Below are 21725 nucleotides of genomic sequence, written 5' to 3' on the forward strand. Positions count from 1 at the left end.
GAATAAGTCACAGTGGTGCCTTGGATCCAGAGTTGCTGTGGCTGTGGTGTACGCCTCATCTGCAGCTCTGATTTGACCTCCAACCTGGGAACTTCCATATGCCACAAGTGTGGCTGTAAAAAGAAAAAAAATTATGTGCATGATACAGTATTGTTAACTATTGGTGCTATGTTGTACAGCAAATCTCTAGAACCTACTCATTTTCGTAACTGAAACTTCATGCTGATTGAAAGCAAGTCATCTTTTCCTTGCCTCCTTGACCCAGACAACCATCTTTTTTTCTCTGCTTCTATATATGTGAATCTTTTTCTTGTGGCCACACTTGCGGCATGCGGAAAACCTGGGCCAGAGCCACAGCAGTGAAAAATGCCAATCCTCCACTGCTAAGTGCCAAAAAACTCTGAGTGTGACTATCTTAGAGGACTTGCATAGGTAGAATTGTACAGTATTTGTCCTTCGGTGACTGGCTTATCTCATTTAGCATAATGTCATCAAGGTTCATCCATGTTGCCAGAAATGGGATGGTGGGATTGAGACGGCTGAGGAGAAAGATGTGACACTCACCTTTTCCACAAACACATACAAAATTTTACATGTAGAATGATTGGCACAGAACATCTACTGAAGCCTGGCCGAAGACCTTAAAACTCCAAAAAGGACAAGAAATACTCCACACAACTGGGTAAAACAAAAGGAAACAAAGAGAGACAGAGAGAGAGAGATGGAGAGCAAACAAAACAAAACAAATAAGAAAGGAATCAACCAACATTCCTGAGAGGGAGGTGTGAAAGAGGAAATGATTCCTCACACTGGGAGCTCACCTAATTTATGGAGGGACCTCAACATCTTGCAGAAAAATGCAGCGATGGGACTAAGAGGGTAAAGCAGAGAGAGAGCTAACTAGACCATTGATGCACTGCCCCAGGATAGCATGGCCTGAGATGCTTATGTCGGGGTTGGGCACTGAGACTCAGGCTTCAGAGGTCAATTCCTGGGAGAGGACTAGGAACTGTGTGGAGACAGCCTCAGGGAATAGAGAGAAGTGCACCCTAAACTGGGTAGCAGAGTGAGGGAGCAGACCTGGACCCACAGGAGACAAGGTGCTATTTTTGGGGAGGGCTAGAGGAGGAGGGGAGGGATTGCCATAGCAATATCTTTCTCTGCCCATGTGTGAGCTCTTGGGTGGCAGAGTGCCTCTTGCATGGGCTCTGGGTGGGAGCACATCTTGAGCAGACTATGGGTGGCCTGGGAAAACCACCTTAACCATCTCAGCCTCCAGAGGTAGACGTGGCTTGCCCCCAGTAGGCATCTGTGAACAGGCACCACATTGTAGCACCATATACCTCAGGGGTAACCACAGAGGAGCACCACTCATTGTTGCTCTCAGTCCCCTGGGAAGACACACACCCTGCTGTTGCTGCTGCCAGAGGCTTTGGGCACTGTCTAATCCTGCTTGAGTTTCACTGCCCCTTCCCAGGACCCTGCAACCAGGTGCAGAGCAGCTTGGCCCATCTCCCCATGGTTCCTCTTCATTGCCAAAGGCCCAGCAACCAGGCACTGGCTACGGGCCCTGCCCATTGCATTCATCTCAGTGGAAGCATGTGCTGGCCATACAGGAGCACACACTCTACCAAGGGGATGACAGCCTGCACACAAAGGAAAGAGACAGTGATCCTCTGAAATAAAACCATTCTCATACAAAAAAAAAAAAAAAAAAAAAAAGTGAGCCTTCCCAAACTACTCAGTGGTGTTTGCATATAAATAGCCTTCCAAAATCAGATTGGTTGTTTTCTCTAAACTCACAGAATAATAAATAGAACAAAAATGAAGAAGTTAGGGACCGTTCCCTGTTATAAGAACTGGAGAATTCCCAGAAGGAACAAACAATGAAGGAGGACTCTGCAGTCTAAAAGACACTGAGTTCCAAAAGGAGATAGTGATAATTCTGAAGGAATTAAGAGTGGATATGAAGGAATAAAGCATGGATGTGAACAGTAGTGGAGATTAATTTAGAAAGAAATTAGAAAATATGAGGAGGAGTAAAGAAAAATAAAATATATTGAAGAGACACAGGGGACTGAGTTGAAGGTATTGAAGAGTACATTTACAATGCAGAGGAATGAATATAATAAGTGACTTGGAAGACAGAATAATGGAAATCACACAATCAGGACAGCAGACAGAAAACCAATGATAAAAACAATGAAAGAGACATAAGAGGTATATGGGTTAACATAAAACAGGAAAATACATGCATCATGGGGATTCCAGATGGAGAAGAAAAAGGAAAGGGGATTGAAAATATATTTGAAGAAAGTATGGCTAAATCTTTCCAAAACCAAAGGAAACAGATATCAAGATACAGGAAGCACAGAGGGTCCCCCAAAAGCGGAACCAAAACAGGCCCACAACAAGACATATTACAACAACAATGGCAAAAGTTAAAGATAAGGAAAGGATTCAAAAGGCAGCAAGAGAAAAACAAAGAGTTAATTATAAGGGAACCCCCATAAGGTTATCTGCAGATTTCTCTACAGAAATACTACAGTCCAGAAGAGAGTGGCAAGATTTATTCAGAGTTCTAAAAGGTAAGATTTTGCCACCTAGAACACCCTACTCAGCGAAATTACCTTTTACAATAGAAGAAGTGAAGAATTTCTCCAACAAACAAAAAGTGAAAGAATATAGCAATACTAAAGCCATTCTAAAAGAAATACTGAAAGATCTCTTCTAAATAGAGATACAGGATGGAGGAAATCCAATTGGAAAGTAATCACTTATAGGCAGAATACAGATCTAAAAGGGGGGAAAAACCTGTTTGTAAGAGCAACAACAAACGCAAAGATCAGCAAAAGGATAAACATGAAGATGTAAAAAAGGACATCAAAATCATTAAATGTGGGGAAGGAAAGTAAGAAACAGTAGACTCTTTTTGTTTAGAATGCGTTTGAACTTCTGTGACTATCAGGCTAAAGCAAGCAGATATAGCAAGGGGGTAACAGACTTGAAAAACAGGGCAACCACAATTCAAAACCAAACAATACATTTACAAAAACTTAAAAGAAGAGGACACAAGCATAAAATAAAAGGAAATTATCCAACCAAAAAAAAAAAAAAAAGAACAAAGGAGAAACATAGAATCATCAGGAAAACAAATTTAAAGCGTCAATCAATACATATTTATCAATAATTGCCTTAAATGTCCATGGACTGAATGCTCCAATCAAAACACATAGAGTGAAGGACTGGAAATAAAAACAGGAGCCTACATTATGCTACCTACAAAAACCTCACCTTAGGGCAAAGGACACATATAAATTGAAAGTGATGGGATGGAAAGTGATATTTCCTGAGAATGGAAAAGGCAGGATAGCACGAGTCATAATACTCATATCAGGCAAAAAAGACTTTAAAACAAGGGTCCTAAAGAAAGACAAAGAAACACACTATTTAAAGATAAAAAGGATCAATTCCAGAAGAGGATATTTCCCTCACCAATGTCTATGCCCCTAAAACAGGAGCACCCCAGTACTAACAGACATAAAAGGAGAAATGGATGGGAATGCAACAATAGTAGGAGATTTTAACACCCCACTCACATCAAAGGACAGACCCTCATGACAGAAAATCCAAGAGCACCAGAGATCCTAGATGACACAGTAGAACAGTGAGATTTAATTGATATTTTCAGGGCATTACATCCAAGAAAATCAGAATATACTTTCTTTTCAAGTGCACATGGAACATTCTCAAGGACTTACCAGATACTGGGACCCAAAACTAACCTCAACAATTTCAAGTGTATAGAAACTATTTCAAGCATATTCTCTGACCACAGGGGCATGAACTTAGAAATCAACTACAGGAAAAGAAATGAGCAAGAAGTGACTGCATGTAGATTAAACACCATGCTACTGAAAAAAGCCAACGGGTCAAAGAATAAAATCAAAGGGGAAATTTAAAAGTACCTTGAGTCCAAGGGCAAATGGAAACACAGTCATTCAATATCCATGGGATGTTGCACAAGCAGTTCTTTAAGGGAATTTCATGGCGATACAGGCCTTCCTCAAAAAGGAAGAAAAATCTCAAACCAACAACTCAACCTACCACCTAAAAGAATTAGAAAAAGAAGAATAAGCCAAACCAAATGTCAGCAGAAGGGAGGAAATCAAAAAGATCAGAGAGGAAATCAATGAAATAGAGATTTGAAACAAAAAGGAAAAAAGGTAGTAAAACCAAGAGCTAGTTCCTTGAAAGCATGAATAAAATTGAGAAACATCTGACCATGTGCACCAAAAAGAAGAGAGAGAGAACTCAAATAAATAAAAGGAGCAATGAAAAGGGAAATCTCAGATAGTGCAGAAATAAAAAAAGAGAGAATACTATGAACAATTCTATGCCAACAAATTTACAACCTAGAAGTAATATACCCCTCTCTAAAAACATACTGCCCACCAAAATGAATCAAAAAAGAACTTGATCATTTGAACAGATTGATCACTAGAAATGACATTGAATATGTAATAAAAACACTCCTTACAAACCAAATTCCAGGACCAGATGGCTTCACAGGCAAATTCTACCAAACATACAAAGAAGACCTTATACCCATCCTTCTTAAACTTTTAAAAAAGGGCAAAGAAGGGAGTTCCAATTGTGATGAAGCAAAAATGAATCAGGTTAGTATCCACGTGAGTGGGGGTTCAATCCCTGGCCTTGCAGAGTGGGTTTGGAATCTGGCCCTGCCTTGAGCTGTGGTGTAGGTTGTAGATGCAGCTCAGATCCTACATTGCTAAGACCATGGTATAGGCAGGCAGCTGTAGTTCTGAATCAAACCCTACCCTGGGAGTCATGGGTATGGCTGTAAAAAGCACAGACACGAACACAAAAAAACCTTGGGGAAGAAGGAAGACTGCCAATGACAGTCTATGGAGCCACCATCCCCCATTACCAAAACCAGACTAAGATGCTATCAAAAAGGAAAACTGCAGGCCAGTATCATTGATGGATATAGACAAAAAATTCTCTACAAAGGTTTAGCCAAGCAAATCCAACAACACAAAAAATAATCATATAACACGACCAAATGGGATTCATTCCAAGTTCACAGACATGGTCCTCCCTATGCAACTAAATCAGCTGCATACACCACATTAACAAAAGAAAAGTCAAAAACCACACGGCCATCTCAATAGAGGCAGAAAAGGCATCGGACACAATCCAACATCCTTTCAAGAAATGAACTCTTACCAAAGTGGGTATGGCGGGAACATATCTTCACACAATAAAAGCCATGGATGGCAACCCCACAGCTGATATAATACTCGACAGAGAAGAGCCAAGAGCATTCCCATTAAAATCTGACACAAGAGAAGGATGTCCAATCTCTCCGCGTTACTCAACCTAGCATCGGGAAACCTAGGCAACAGCGATCCGAAAAAGAAAAGAAATAAATGGCATCCAAATGGCAAGAGAAGAGGTAAAGCTGTCCCTCTATGCAGATGACACGGTGCTATATACAGAAAACCCTGAGGACTCCACACAAAAACTACTTGCCCTGAACAACGAAGTCAGCAAAGTAGCACGATACAAGACTAACATTCGAAATTGCTTGCATTTCTGTATACTAACAACGAAGGGTTAGAAGAGGAACACAAAAAGACAATGCCTTTGAAAACCAAAACAAAATTAACATCCAGGCATCAACCTGACCAAGGAGGTGAAAGACTTCCACGCTGAGAACTATAAAACATTAATCAAATGAATTAAAGAGGGTTCGGAGAAATGGGAAGAGGTCCCGATGCTCTTGGACTGGAGGGATTAATACCATTGAAACGCCACCCACTCAAAGCAATCGACACACTGGATGAGATCCCTGCCACATTACTGATGACATGTTGCTCAGACCTAGAACAAACCATCCAAAAATGTATAGGGAACCATAAAAGACCCTGAATTGCCAGAGCAATCCTGAGGAGCACAGACCAAGCAGGAGGCATAACTCCTCCTGTTGTCTTGATGTCCGACACTATGGCAAAGCAGCAGTAATCCGGACAGTGTGGGACTGGTACAAACTCAGACATCCTGACCAATGGAACGGAACAGAGAGCCCAGAAAGAAACCCAGACACCTGCAGTCAACTGGTATTCGACAAAGGTGGTAAGAATAGACAACAGGGAGAAGACAGTCTCTTCAGCAAGCGGTGCTGGGAAAACTGGACACCTGCACGTGAATCGATGAAACTGGAATGCTCCTCACACCACGCACACAAAGAAACTCAAGATGGCTTAAACCTTAACCATTAGACAAAACACCCCCCAACTCCCAGGGGAGAACCGAGGCTCACCCTTCTCTGACATCAACCGTACAGATGTTTTCTTAGGTCATTCTCCCAAGGCAATAGGAATAAACCCCAGAACAAACCAATGGCACTAGTCAACGGGCACGCTTTGGCATGGCAAAGGAAGCCATACAAACAGGGAAAGACAGAGCTTGGAATGGGAGAAAGCAGCAGCAAACAAGGGCTGCACCCGACAAGGGCTTCGTCTCCCAAACAGGAAAACGTCTCCTGCAACTGAACAGCCAAAAACAAACACCCCAAGTGAGAAATGGGCCGTAGTCCTAAACAGACGTTTCTCCAAAGAAGACATGGATGGCCAACAGACACAAGAAAAAGTGCTCCACATCAGTACTTATTAACGAAGTGCAAATCCTCACTTCCATGAGTCACCACCTCACACCGGTCAGAATGGCTGTCATTAAGCAGCCCACGAATGCCACATGCTGGAAAGGCTGTGGAGGCAAGGGAACCCTCCTGTTCACTGGGAATGTCGATTGGTATAAGCACGATGGAAAACAGTATGGGGCTACCTCAGAAAACTAGGTATAGAGCTACCACATGACCCAGCAATCCTACTCTTGGGCATATCAGCAGAAGAGCCTTTCATTCAAAAAGATACATGCCACCCCTATGCTCATTGCAGCACCATTCACAACAGCCCAGACATGGAAACAGTCCAAATGTCCATCGACAGGTGAGTGGATTAAGATGTGGCCCATGTACACAGTGGAATACCCCTCAGACACAGAAGAGAACAAAGTCAGGCCATTTGTGGTAACACGGGTGGAACTGGAGAGTCTCATACGAAATGAAGTAAGTCAGAGGGAGAGAGAGAGACAAATTCCATATGATGTCTCATATATGGAATCTAAACTATGCCAAAATGCACCTATCTACAGAACAAAGAACAAACATAGGGACATGGAGAAGAGACATGTGGTTGCCAATGGGGAGGGGGCGGGCGTGGGATGGTCTGAAAGCATGGGGTTAGAAGATGCAAACGACTACATGTAGAGTGGATAAGCCCCAAAGTTCTGCTGTATGGCCCAGGGAAATATGTCCAGTCACTTGTGATGGGACATGATGGAAGATAATATGAAAAAAAGAATGTGTAGATATGTATGACTGGAACTTTTGCTATTCAGCAGAAATGCAGAGAACAGTGGAAATCAACTATAATGTAAATGTAAAGAAACGGCAGTATTTTCTTCTTTTTAAAGGCTGGATACTATTCCCTGGTATGTCTCTACCATGTTTTCTTTATCCGTGCAACTGCAGATGGATCAGAAATGTTTCCCCATCTTGGCTATTGCGAATATGCTGCAATGAACAGGACAGTGCAAATATCCCTTTCATAGCCTGCTTCTAAGTTTTCGGAATAAATGCCCAGAAATGGGAATGCTCAATCAGATAGCAATTACTCTTTGCAGTTTTTGGAGCAACCTCCATTCTGTTTTGCGGTGGCTGCCTCCTTGTCCCTTCCACCAGCACACGGGTCCACATCGTCATCAACACGTTCTATCTCTGTTCCTTGTTAACACCATCCCAGTAAGTGTGAGGGGATATCTCATTGTCACCTGGTTTGCCTTTTCCTGAGGATTCGTGTGAAACAAACCATCCTCATCCTAAATTTACGGAAGAGGAATCTGCTGTCCAGAGAGGAACTTGTCAAGATCACATGACTTGTGGGTGTCAGAAGTGGGATTTGAAGCCAGGCAGAAAAGCTCCCGGTGGCACTTGTCTGGCCAGATGCCTGCAGTATCCTCCATGTGCTTAGCAACACTGGGATCACGCCCCTTCAATATTTACTTTAAATTTTTTTTTAAATTTTTTTTTGGTTTTTAGGGCTACAGTTGTGGCATATGGAAGTTCCCAGGCTAGGGGTCGAATCAGAGCTACAGCTGCCAGTCTACACCACAGCCACAGGAACGCAGGTCTGAGCCGTGTCTGTGACCTATAACACAGCTCATGGAAGCACAGGATCCTTAACCCACTGAGCGACACCAGGGATCTAACCTGCATCCTCAGGGATACTAGTCAGATTCCTTTTCTCTGAACCACGACGGGAAGTCTCAGGATCATGCTGTTCTATATTCTGTTCTTTTCCCTCAGTGTCATATTGGAACGCTATCTCCCAACACCGAATACACCCCCCCAAAAAAAACAATTTGAAGGCAGTTGCTCAATGGCCTCTCTGTGCTGTGTGTACCCTTTGTGCAATGAGTCTCAGGATGTCCTAGAATTTCCCCTTTTGTAAGCGACCCCAGGCGTGCATCCTTGCTCATTGATGTTTGCGGGGTTTCTGATCATTGCTTTAGCATAAAACTTAGAGGCAACATTGCTGGGAGAGAGGCCATACTCATTTTAAGGACACATCACCTCCCAAAAGACGGCACCAATTTATACTCCTACGAGAAGGGCTCTAGATCTATCTTTTTCCTGTTTTTCCGACTTTTCCTCTCAAGGAAGCCTACAAATGTCTCTGGTCTGCAGTTAGCAAAGGATAACTGTGGAGGGTAGGACAAGGTGTTTGCTTTGAACATCAGAATTTATTCTCACGTTGGTGGCACAGGCTGCCAACAGAGAAACACAAAACAGCACGGGCTTATGAGCAGACACCAGGTTCAGCCCTGCCCGTAGGCTCAAGTAGGGAGTAAAGCCTGACCTTTCCAGGTTGCTAGTATGGAAATAAGCCAGGCTGACATCATGCATGATCCCCGACATGGGTGCCGCAGGGTGTTCTAGTGGAAGCACTTACTGATTCACCCACTCGACATGGAGTAATTGAGGACCTACTGTGTGCCTGTCACTGGTACTAGAGCCAGGAGCTGGGAGGAGACTTCCCTCATCTGTACCATGGGGATCACGCCCTGCAGGGGCTCATGAGGAAACAGGGAGACTGCACGTGTCATCAACTGGGGCTGGTTATTCTGACTGTTATTGGTGGTTTCTCACCAGGAGAGGCATTGCTTATGGCTCCACAAGGACCACTTGGAAAACGAGTCTCACAAACTCTTTGCTTGAGTCTCCATTTAGCCAAAAACCAGTTCTGATCTCAACGCCTCTGCCGTTTTCTCCATCTGGCCCTTGCCACTGGGGGTTTGTCTGTTTATCTGTCTGCATGTCTGGGTGTGGTGGGCTCTGTGTGGGGTCCAGCACAGTACCAGGCACACAGTACCAGGCTCAGGAAATTTGCACTGAATGAAGAGTTGAGACATTCCTTTAGGTGACATTGCCTTGCCTGAATGAAGTAAAAGCTGGAACTCTGTATTGAGTTGGGTGTGTTTTTTATCTTTTTTATTCTCCCCTGCTCCTCTTTCCACATGGACCTCCCTTTTCCTCTAAGCAGCCAGTTGTCCCCAGTCTGGGCCTATGCCAGGGGTCTGAAAATGTGTCGAACGCTGGCAGCTGGAACCAGCTGGTATCTCGGACCTTGGAGGGAGCTGGAAAGCTGAAGCCTTTGTGCACCCAGTAGCCCCCCTTTCCATGAAGGACAGTCCCTGCACCAGCCTTGGAGGCCAAGGCGAGGGCCACGCTGGGCCCCCATATGGGTGGGGATGGCTCAGGCATCCACATGGGTCTCTCAGCCCGGAAAGGGTGCTGGAAAGAACACTGCAGGTGTGGGCAAAAGAGAGTTGGTGCCTGTGGCATGGGGACAAGGGGAACATCCTAGTTTGCACGGCTTCAACCGGAGCCCTTCTGGAGAAAAAGCCCACTGTCAATGGTCCTCTGAGGTGGGATGAAGAAAAAAGAAATTTTTATTTTGGCCTGTCCTATGCGGAGGGCCAGGGAGTCAGCCCGAGCCATCTCAGTGGCCCCAGCTACAATCCCGTTCCCTAACTGCCAGGCCACCCAGGAACTCCTTGCTTCGCCTTTTCTTACCCCTTACCACCCCTCTGAGAAAGTGACAGAATTGCTGCAGTAGTCCCAAACTCTTCCTTGAAATAGAACATCCCTCTGCCACACGACCTTTGAGGCCATTCTCCCCCGTCCAGTCACATGGTTCTGGAGAACCCTGTCAGTCAGACGCTGCCCTGCGAGGCCATGTGACCCAGTTAAGCCAATCATGGTACCCCATGACCTCCTCCACGATGGTTGGTCTGGGGTTGGACCCATGACCTCAGGTGGGCCAGTCAGAGCATCCCTTGTCTCCTGGATCTTTTCCGTGCTTGTTTCCCTAGGGCTTAGATATACCTTAGGGAGAGAAAACCCTTGGGCAGCCCTCTCTGGAGTTCTTCCATATGATTAGAAGCCTGAGCAATGAAAGCGGTGAGGCTAGATGACTTGGGTCCAGTCACTGAGATCTTTGGATCTGCTCTGGTTCCTGCATCCCCAATCCCCAGTATCCTTCCAAGAAGTCTGCCCTTCCTTTGGAAATCTCGTGGAGGTGGGCTCCTCTCACTTGTGGTTCAGACTATGTCATCAAGTCCTGCGCAATCATGAAGCATCACCCTGACTCAGAGAGCGGCCCCAGTTGGTTGCAAAGGCAATCCTTTATTCTTCACTGAGAACATTGCTTTGCTGAGCAGCAAAGGCTGTTCAAGACGCGCTCCCTGGGCGAGAATGCCCTAGGTGTGAGTGAATGTGTGTTTGGGGGTTGGGCCTGATTGTTTCTGGAAGCAGCCCCAGCATTTATACAGCGGGAGCCAGGCCAATCCTGTTCTGTCCTCGATCAAAAACGGTGAAGTACAGCCTTAAGAAGACGTCACCCAGGATCCAAATTGGGTTGCCTGAGGGCTTGCCTTTGATTCCTTTAAAGGCACTCAGGCAGATGCCTCCAAGAGTCTGGAGAAGAGGGAAAGTCACAGCCGTGAGCCTGTGCCCTCACCTGTTGCTGCCCAACCTCCATATCCAGATCCACAGTTTCTGGGTTTCATCTCCCTCCTTAGGTGAGAGCCACTTGGTTCTCTCAGCAGCTGCAGAAGGCGGGGGTGTCCACCCAAGAACCAGGCAATCTGTAGCTCCCCTCCCCCTTCCTGCTCTATCTTTCCTTCTGCCCCAGGCTGGCTGTTCTCTCTGCACAGAAGGCCTTTTCTTGCCCCTTTCCCCACAACCTGTTCTTTAAGGCTGCGCTCAGCGCCTCTTCCCCCACTCCCACTTGAGTGGTCTTCCTGGATCCCTGCTCACCCTCCTTGGCCACTCCAGGCTGGGTTGGGTAACTTGCCCCAGTGCTCCCCTGTCTCTAGATCTGCCCCTGGATCTGCCCCTGGCATCCCTTGGCATAGCCCCCAGGGGTCCAGGGGCACAGAGCCCAGTGTCGATTTGCCTCCACCCCAGAGGGGCTTCTCACCCCTCCATGAGGCTGGGGGTTTACAATCATTGAAATTCCCTCTCTTCCTCAAAGCCTTATTTGAGCTCCTTCAGCCTCCTCTCAATTCTCATCGCAGCTGATGTGTCTGAGGCAGGGGCTGTGCAGTCACTGTGTCCCCTTCATGCAGAAGGGCCTCCAACCCCTGCACAGGGCTGGTCTGGTGTCCCAGCTTCCAGAGCGGGACCTGGGTCTTACGAAGGGCAGGTGCAGCCTAGGACTCGGCAAACCCTCTAATCATCATCCAAACCAGGGCACTTTGGAGATGGGCAGGGAGACTGTGAACCACTCTGGCGGGACAACACACTGGCAGTGTCCTAAGCCAACCCCCCTTGTCCCTCAGCCTGATGATCACAGGGATTCTTTGAACATCCACCTGTGGGCCCTGGTTGAAGTCATGCTTCATGAGGGCAGATGCCCTTAGTGGTCCCCTCTCCTTGTGGCTGGTACTACACCTGCCCATGGTGGAGTCTCCATCTTTATTTCAGGATGGTGGTTGTCCTAGTCTTCCCTTTGCCTTCAAGAGGTTGCTTTTGTGGGAGGGACTGGGCAGCCCCCAGGGGTCTGTGGTGCATGCTGGTGGGGCTGGCGCTTAGGCGCATTTGCAGTGGTGCAGCTTGACCTGTAGAAGGACCTGTCCTCCTAGTATCATCAGCCCATTGGTTCCAGCAATCCGGATATGGGAACCAGCCCCCAGGGTTGGCCTCTCACCTTTTGGACATAGGCTTGAGCCGGCACTGGGTAGTCGACGCCCTTAATGGTGAAGACGATGTCAGGGAGGGTGCTGCTGGCATTACAGTAGATCACATACTGTCAGGAAAGAGGGAACGAGGTTGGCACACCTTATCCTGTTTTTGTGAAGAGCCCCTGAATGACCCTGTGGCCTGATCCTTCACCAGGTCCTGGAGGTAATAGCCAGGGATGAGCTTATGGATGTTGTAGACTTGTCTCCTTGGGCCCGTCAGCGATGAGGTCCCGGTATCCAGGATGGCCTGACAACGGCGCTTACAAGCAACAAACTTCGGTTTGATGGTGATCCTACGAGACAGTGGGACAAAGTGGGCACCAGGATCACTCTGACGTCTCCCCCCACTGCCACCCCCCACCCTTACTGCAACTATTTTCAGAATAATCCTCCAACTCAGGCCTCTACTCTGGTTTCCTTTACTATGGTCATTTCATCTTCGTTGATTTCCTTTCAATTCTTGAATGTACTGGGCTTTCATGCCTCAGGGCCTTGGCACATGCTGGTCACCCTGTCTAGAAGGCCTCCATCCCCTTTGGTTGATTTCTCCTCATCATCCGGGTTGCAGCTTAATTGTCACATTTCATTGTTACAATTCAGGAAATTCTTTCTCCCCCTCAAGCCTCCCCACTCCCCTGACTAGATCAGGCTCCACTCTTGGCCATTCTCTGTATAAATGTCCTCATGTCTAGCCTGCTACAAAGAGGTAATGCATTCTTTGTGTGACTCTTTTCTTCTATGTCCACGTTCCTACAGGCTAGGTCTGTAAGAGCTGCAGTGCCCAGCCCATAGCAGATCCACACCGTGGGTTTGTTGAATGAATGAATGAAGACATGAATGAGGGACAACCAGAGACCTGTTTCTAGTGTCTGAGAAATAATGGGTCCACACCCAGAGTCATGTTGGGTGTTCTCTGGGGCAACAGATGCTCATAGGGGTGGGGAGGTGGACACTGGTGCCCTGGGAGAGCTTGTCCCCCAGCCCTGCCCCCTGGGCTGGCTCAGACACTAATGCCCCCGGGCAGCCAATGCCCGAGCTTGCCCAGGGGCCTCCAAAGGACATGGAAGCTCTTGTCTCAGGGCCTCAACTCCTGCCTCTCGTTCTGAGGCCACTCTTGGATCCCAGCTCCCTGGTGGTCCCTGTCATAGCCCCTGTCCCCCTGTGTGCCTGGGATGGGGCTGGGTGGGTCAGGGTCAGGAGGTATCTCTCTGTCTGATGTGCTTTCCAGTCTCAGGAATGCAGCCAACCTCTGTGCACTGCTGGGTAGCTTCTCCCTAAGGAGACCCGTTTTCCCAGTTTGTCCAGGACGTGTCCTGTTTTCCCACTGGCGGTCCTGTGCCCTAATCACCTGCTTGGGCCTGGGTAGCCGAGGACGGTTGGTCATCTTAGCACCAGCCTGCTCAGGCTCGTGAAAGTCTCCCTGATCCTCCTTTCAGGACACTTTAGGGTCCTCAAACCATGCTCCCCGCCTGCCTCTCAGCACGGAAGCTGCAGTGTCCCTGTGTTGCAAAAGCATCTCTGGGCCTTGGTCAGGACCCTCATCAGGAAGCCTGGGTGATTATAAACCTCTGGGAAGTGTGTGTGATGGTCTGTGTATGTCTATGTCTATGTGACTTTGTTTGTGAGACTGTGTGTGTCTGCCTAGGTGTCTCTGTGTGCCTGTGTGTGTCTCAGTGTGTTTCTATGTGTGTATTTGTCTGTGGAGTGTACGTGTGTGTGTATCTGTGTGTGTGTGTGACTGTGTGTCTGTGCCTGCATGTGTGGGTGCCTTTCCATGACTGTGTGCACATATGGGGATATCCCTCAGGATGCCCCACAGAGGGAGGGGCTTACCTGTCCAAGGGTATCTGCCAGTACTGGGTTTGCGACAGGGGCACCCACTTGAGGTCTCCTTTGTAGTAACAGTCGAGCACGCCGCCAAACATCACCACGCTGCCTGCCTCCGTTTCGCTGAGGAGAGGAGGGAGAGGGAGGGCTGAGTGTAGGAGAATAATGGGTGGCTTTTCTCAAATTCGGCCGCACACCAGGCACTGTTGAGGGCTATGCTTATCCACCCATCAGGGGCACTGCTATGATCCCATTAACAGATGCAGGAATTGAGGCATGGAGGGCTGAATACCTGACCGGCTAATGAGTGGCCCAGAAAAGGTTTGAACCTGGGCATCTGGCCAGGCTCTGAGCACCCACCCTTCCTAGAGGGACTGGTCCCCTCCCTCGATCAGCCTGCTGAGAGAGTCCCTCAGGGGACACCAGACTGGAGGGCTGGGGCTTCCACTGGGCCAGCCTGTCAATTTTCAGGAAAGCTGAGGGCTGAGTGTGCTAAGGGCATGGATCTGGCTCACTCAGGGCCAGGTTTCTGGGCCTGTGACCTGTGCTGTCCATGGGCCCCCATTCAGCAGGGCCCCGTGCCTCTGCCATCTCTGTCCTGAATGTCAAGCTTTTTCCACAAGGGGTCCCACATGTTCCTTTCGCACTGGCCCCTGCCAGTGCTCTAGCTGGTCCTGGGCTCCTGGTCAAATGTGAGTGAGGAAGAAAGAGTCCCCCCATCCCTGTCCTTCCTTCCTTATCGAATCCGTCAGCGAATCCCGTTCTCTCCTCCTCCCGCCTGAATCCTGACCCCTCCACTGCTCCTCCTCTTCCCTCCACCTCCCTGGACCAAGTGCTGCCCTTGGCCCCAGGAGCATGGTTGTGTTCCATTAAAAGTGTATTTATAGAAACCGGCTGGTGGGGCCAGATTACCAGGTTACAATCAGGAAACGTCTGAATCACGTAAGCTAGACATTTTCATGCAACCGAAAGCATCATACAGGTGATGTGGAGAGAGGGCTTGTCCCACTCAGACTCACGTGCTCAAGTAGAAGGCAAAGACAGGCTCAGAAATGAGGCTTTGATTCATTATAGTGTCGAAGATGGGGGTGGTCCCTTCCAGGGCGAGGCTGGGATAGCCCAGGCCCAGGACACCATCAAAGACTGCATTTTCAAATACCATGTCATCCTCTGCCAGGCTGATGCCAAATGCCTGGTTCTTGATGATAAGGTCCCCCACCTGTGGGAGAAGGGTTTGTTCTGATGTGACAGTTTGGGAAGCAGAGCTGGGGATGGGCTGGGGTGTAGGGGGGCAGGGAGATGCCATTAGCTTGCAGAGAGCTAAGGCCTGCCTGGGCCCTGGCTTGATCATCAACCAAGCTGGTATGGAATCTGTTTTTAATTTGTGAGGGGCTGCGGATTTCAATCCACGGCTGCTCCTTCTGCAGTTAGTAGATTGGCCTTATGCCCTCGTCCTGGGGGGAGAGTGAGACTCAGGGCTGGACCAAATGGTTCCCACCTGAGGAGAACATGAGTAGAGGAAAACCTGAGATCTGATGACAGAAAGGGATGAGTTTGTTGCAATGCATTGTGGATCCTGCATCCACACAGTAAGAAAAATGGCCATTATACAATGAAGCTGCAACAGTGTTATGAAAATTTTTTGGGGTGTGTGTTTGTGTGTGAGCTAGTAACAGAGACAGAAAGATGGAAAGAGAGAGAGAGGGAGACAGAGAGAGAGAGAAAGGTAAAGAGAATCTCAGGCAACTTTGGGGAGTCCAGCCTTAGTTTTAATTACCATCTCCAAGACTGCCTAGAGTAAGAATGCATTTAGCAGGTTGCTCCCACATCTGTGGCCCACTGCCTCCTCTGCCTGAGTGGGCCTGGCACTGTGCCAGGCACTTCCACTGATGCTCTGGGCTGCCCCAGGTCCCCAGATCAGTTTTATTCTCTCCACGCAAAACCCCACACTTGCATGAGTCTTAACTGGCCAGCCCATCTTCAGTGCTTACCAGATGGGTGACCTTGGCCAAGCCCTTGCTCTCTGCACCTCAGCTCCTTAATCTGTATAATGGAGATAAATATAGTACTTGCTGTAGGGTGGGGGGGGGCTGCAGGATTAAACAATTGTCCTATTGGATGTGCCTGGCACTGTGCCAGGCCCATTGGGGGAATAGAAAGATGCGTGTTTACTCCCCCATCTCCCTGCTGCCAGCAAAGTGGCACCTGAGCAACAAATCCACCCCCCAGACCTCTCTCTGGGTTGGCCATTGTGAGAGCCTGTGTGTCAGCAGGTGCACTTCCCCCACAGGGACAGAGTCCCCCAGGGCAGCTGGGAAGTGAGCCACTGGGGACTTTGGGAAAGTCAGGCCCACACAAAGGACACAGTGCCTATCCAGGAAGCAGCAGTCCCATCCACGGCCAGCCCTGTTTCAGCTTGTGGTGTCCACATTACCCGAATGGTGTCATAGCCAATGAATCCTGTCACTGTCCCAGCACCGTATGGCAGGCTGAAGATTTTGCCTGAGAACTTGAAGGTGGTGGATTGAAAAGGGTCCAAGGTATTGTGTATAACTGCAGACAGAGGAGATGAGTGTCCATCAGCTTGCCCAGGACAGAGAAGGGGGTTGGGGGGAGCACAACAGGGGCGGATTGGGGGCACTCACCACATGCCATGCTTTGGCAGTAGATGGAGGGCACCCATGTGTCAGATGAGCCCGTGTCAAAGACCACGCTGAACTGCTGGGGCGGTGTTCCGATGGTGATATTGCCCACGTAGACCATCTGTAGGGTCCGGGGAGGGGCGGTCAGGGCAGAACTGACTGCCCTGGTCACCCTGGTTTCCTGAGCTGCCACCAACCTCATGGTCCCTTGCCCATGGCCCCACCTCACAGCCTCTGCTCAGACCAGTGCCTCATTGGAGCAGCTCTCCAGTGTCCCCCTCAAGGCCCAGCCTGAGCATGTCCTTCTCCTTCCTTCACCCAAGCCCAAAGCATGTCCTGTCAACAGCACACAGCTGGCCCTTTTATGTGACATTCATTTATTCTTTGCCTGGGTCTCAGGCTGGGCTCTGCATTCTTGAGGAAGATAAAAGACCTTTCTAAAAATCAGTACCCATGGGATTTCCCATTGTTTACCATCGGACAGGCACCAGACTACTATCCATGAAGATGCAGCTTCGATCCCTGGGATTACTCGGTGGCTTAAGGATCCAGTGTTGCTGTGAGCTGTGGTGTAGGTCATAAACACAGCTTGGATCCGTGCTGCCCTTGCTGTGGCTCAGCCAGGCAGCTGTAGCTCTGATTCGCCCCCTGGCCTGGGAACTTCCGTATGCTGCAGGTGTAGCCCAAAGAAGTAAAAAATAAAATATAATAAAACAAAATAGTAGCCCAAACCATAGAGTATTAGATTTCCACAGTGCCACCCACCAAAGGGGCTCAATCAATTTTTGGGTCTTTGGAGGCTGCCCTTCCACTGCCTGTGGCTTCACCCTGGCTTTGCAGTTGGCTCTATTGTCTGATCAGACAGGGCTCACCCTTCATCTGAAGCTCAGTGGCTCCCTTGGGTCTAAAAGAACACTCTTCCTCAAGGCGATGACATATCCTTGGCGCAGAAATGGATGTTTACCTGCCACCTGGTCATCGCTGGGCCCAGTCACCACAGACCAAGAGTTGAGGGTGGGAGGGCCTTCTCCCCTGGGTTTGAGGTGCCCGTCCTCCACCACCCCCACCCACCCCCGAGTTCTCTAGCTTCTGGCAGGAGCCCCCCCCATCCCTACCCTCCCACCTGGCACCTCCAGGGTAGACCCAGTGCTAGACCAGAGCACCAGGGGGCGCTGCGGGGCCATCCTCCCCTGCCACTTACATCCAAGTGGTTTCTCAGGGGTTGTTGAGAGATATTCTTCTGAGGGGCAGACTCTTCGGTCAGGCGGTTCTTGATCAGGTCATGAGGATGTTCTCCCAGGAAATTTTTCAGCAAGCCCTTGTCCCTGAGGTTTTCTCGGATGGACTTGACCTTCCTTAGAGGGATCCTTTCGCAGTGCATTGGGTAAAGGAAACAATGAAGAGATAGCCAACAGCGGTCTGTTTTGTGGAGTGACTGTCACGCCTCCATTGTGATGACACTGTGTGTTCTCCAAGCACTGTTATGAGTGTCATCTTGCAAAGACCATGGCAAAACCCTAGGTTCAAATACAGGTTCTCTTCTGTAATGTTGCATAGGTCATGTGAGCTCTTGTCAGTGCCTCCATTGGTACCAAGGTTGCATCCAATAACCCCACACCCTAAGTAGAATGTGCTGGCTCGTAAGTAAGAGGATGGATGTAGTGCACCTTCTACATGGGAAGTCTCAACAATGAAGCCGTTACCATTGCTATTGCCACTCTGCTGCATCTGCCTCAAAGCAGCTCTGGGAGGGAGGCCCAAATGATCCTCTTTTTGCAGAGGAGGAAGTTGAAATGCAGGACAGGGGAGTTTGTGGCTTTGCTGTGGTCAGCCAGGAGATGGGGAAATAAATTATGGAAATTAAGAGGCGAAGGGAAGTTCCTGCTGTGGCTCGGTGGTAAGGAGCCCACCTGGTATCCATGAGGATGGGGGTTAGATCCTGGGCCTCGCTTACTGGGTTGGGGATCTGGTGTTGCCATGAGCTGTGCTATAGGTCTCAGACTTTGTTTGGATCCCGTGTTGCTCTGGCTGTGGCAGAGGCCAGCAGGTGTAGCTCCGATTTGAGCCCCAGCCAGAGAAACTCCACATGTTGCAGGTGTGGCACTAAAAAGAAAACAAAGACACAAAAAACCCCCAAAAAAACAAAAAACAAACCCCCAAAAAGAGAAATGAGGAAGAATAAAAATTGAGAAAGAAAAAATAACAAGACGTCAGAGAGTTCTGCATGCACATAGACATCCAAAGAGATGGAGAGAACAAAAGAGAGATACGGAGACGAAGCCCCAGAAATACAAAGACCCAGAAATGGAGGGAGAGCCGAGAGAAGACCTAGGAGCAAATGCAGGAGAAGTGCTCTTCCACCAGACTACACTGACCGTTGCACAGATTGTGCACTGAAGAAATCCAAGGAGTGCCATTTTTTTCATGTAGGTCATTGTGTGACTCTTGACCCAGAGTTGTGCAATCCTGCAGACCCACCCCAAGATGCTTAGACTCCAAAGTCCCATGGCAAGGTACTCATCTATCAGTGAGAGTTGAAGTTTAAGACTGTCAGGGAATGGTGACATTCCCTTCTAACCATGATGAGTAGATGAATAAGAGGATGACAAGAAATATTCCAGAGAGAGAGAGAGATGATGTCACTTCTGGTCCCCATACTTACGTGACTAAGCACTCTGAGAAGGCCACCAGCCCGAATATCACAAGCCACTTCATGCTTCTTTCCTGGGTCCAGGTACTCAGGAAATAGCAATTCCTGGGCATGCAGTGGTGGCCAGAAGCTCCTAGTTATATATGCTCTGACATGCCCGAATTGTCCTCTGTCGGCCACTAATGGACCTGATAAGAAATACAGATCTCCTGATAAGATCTTTACCTCCATCAGTGTCCTTGGGGAGTGGACTTAGAAAATTCTAAGCATACAGAGATTTCTGCTCTAATCTCTTCCTTGGAGCCTGGCTGCACAACCAAACAGAAGTGCGGACTAACAAAGAGTTGGGAGACTCTTGTGATGTTGGAGAAGAACCACCGCTAATAGCATGATAAAAATAAGTGTTAGGGATTATGATTGACATTTCAAGATCTCATGTGGTCTGGACAGCCACACATGAGGTGTGCCTTGCTGCCTCTGTTGGAGAGGAGCTTGGAAGGAGGAACAGAGATCAAATGTCAAAGTGAAGGCTTGAGGGGCAGCCCACTGACATACCAGTGGCTTTCGGTCGGGACCCATGGCACAGATCATGGCCTCTGGGATGCCCATCAGCTTCAGAAACCAAGGCTGGAGCAGAATTCCAATGGCACAGTCTTACTATCGGAAGAAATGGGATGCCTGCCTCCAAAAGATGTTTTGCTCATCCGGCACATTAATGGAGGACCCTGTGTGCTGGGGTCCAGGTCAGATGCCAGAAAGCCAAACATGAGTCAGACACAGGCAGTCCTTGTCTTCAGGGAGCTGGCAGTCTAGGGCAGTTCTCACAAACTCATGGGTGAAGATGCAAGAGCAAAGAATGGCCTGGTTGAATGGGCATCCTGGGCTGGGGCAGCCTCTCCTCAGCTCCAAGCTGAGTGGCTGCCATGCTGGAAAGCAGGCTGGTTGGGCATGTTTTCCAGAGAAGTCAGAAATCTGGATGTTTATGTAAAATCCCCTGATTTCAAATGTTAGCTCCTAATTTTTTTCCTCTCTCTCTCTCTGTCTTCCTCTTCACTTTTTCAAAAATCATAGTGTGATCTCAACCTCAAGCAAGTATGAGCTGGATTCATCCTGCAGGCTACGCATGCTTTTACTTCTGGCCAAGAGGTGGGAGTCAAGAGGGATAGAAGCAGGGGTTCCATTCACTTTGGCTGAATGAATAAGAGCCTGAATGCCTCTTAGAGCCTGAATGCCTCTTAGAGACCTGTGAATTTTCCATCCCTCTGTAAAGATCCCCTGGGGGCAAATAACCCAAGGATTAGAAAAATTTCTGCTTGTCGCGCACCTGAAATAATTCCCCAATAGGTTCCATGCCTTGAAGCATTTAGTCTGCCAAAGCAATCATACAAAGAGGGAGAAATTTAAAAAATTTTTATTTTTAATTTTTTAAAATAAAATTTTTTTAAAAATTTTTATCGCTTATCCATTATGGGACTGGGACTGCTTTTCATTTTGTTGCTTTTTAGATCTGAACCCACTGCATATGGAGGTTCCCAGGCTAGGGGTCAAGTTGGAGCTACAGCTGCTGGCCTACAGAAGCTGCCTCTGAGAACTACACCACAGCTCACGGCAGTGTGAGATTCTTAACCCAATGAGTGAGGCCAGGGATCATTCCCACAACCTCATGGTTCCTAGGTGGATTTGTTTCTGCTGCACCACCATGGGAACTCCAAGAGCAACAAATTCTTTTTTTTTTTTTTTTTTTTTCTCTTTTTGTCTTTTCTATGACCACTCCTGCGGCACATGGAGGTTCCCAGGCTAGGGGTCGAATTGGAGATGCAGCCACCAGCCTACGCCGGAGCCACAGCAATGCGGGATCTGAGCCGCGTCTGCAACCTACACCACAGCTCACGGCAACGCCAGATCCTTAACCCACTGAGCAAGGGCAGGGATGGAACCCGCAACCTCATGGTTCCTAGTCGGGTTCGTTAACCACTACGCCACCAAGGGAACTCCAAGAGCAACAAATTCTTAAGTGTCTTATCAATCAACAAAGATCAAAAAGACTACTCTGAGCTTCTGCTCAGCCTGAGTTGAACAGGGCTACTGGGTAAAGTGTTATTGCCGCCAGAGTGAAGAAGATGTTGTTTTGTAGCTCCTTCAGGGCTCTCTGGCCTTGGGTGTTCCTGCCTGCCTGAGATCTGTGCAGGCCTGTCCTTGAGGTAGAAGTGTGG

General features: G+C 48.3%; 1 protein-coding gene across 3 annotated transcripts in view; it reads right to left on the reverse strand.

The window, feature by feature from the left end:
* LOC100523945 (pregnancy-associated glycoprotein 2) overlaps nt 1-19625 on the reverse strand; it is a 32755-nt gene extending 13130 nt beyond the window's left edge. Inside the window, exons 1-9 of one of the 3 annotated variants that reach the window (XM_085011001.1) lie at nt 19525-19625; nt 18064-18229; nt 16866-16983; nt 16655-16773; nt 15240-15439; nt 14227-14343; nt 12545-12686; nt 12360-12458; nt 8870-11125 (exon numbers count right to left, since the gene is read on the reverse strand). In XM_085011001.1, coding sequence (XP_084867127.1) covers nt 10973-11125; nt 12360-12458; nt 12545-12686; nt 14227-14343; nt 15240-15439; nt 16655-16773; nt 16866-16983; nt 18064-18229; nt 19525-19625 — 1215 coding nt within the window. In that variant the 3' untranslated portion in view covers nt 8870-10972. Of the gene's footprint in view, nt 1-8869; nt 11126-12359; nt 12459-12544; nt 12687-14226; nt 14344-15239; nt 15440-16654; nt 16774-16865; nt 16984-18063; nt 18380-19524 lie in introns of those variants that run through there. The other 2 variants (XM_085011002.1, XM_085011000.1) reach the window with 2 other exon arrangements.
* Between the last annotated feature and the right edge of the window lie 2100 nt (nt 19626-21725).

This window comes from Sus scrofa, chromosome 2 (assembly GCF_054392235.1).
Source record: "Sus scrofa isolate SSC_HxYL_T2T_F1_AM1 chromosome 2, Sscrofa_HxYL_maternal_Yorkshire_Landrace_v2.0, whole genome shotgun sequence".
Lineage (NCBI taxonomy): Eukaryota > Metazoa > Chordata > Mammalia > Artiodactyla > Suidae > Sus > Sus scrofa.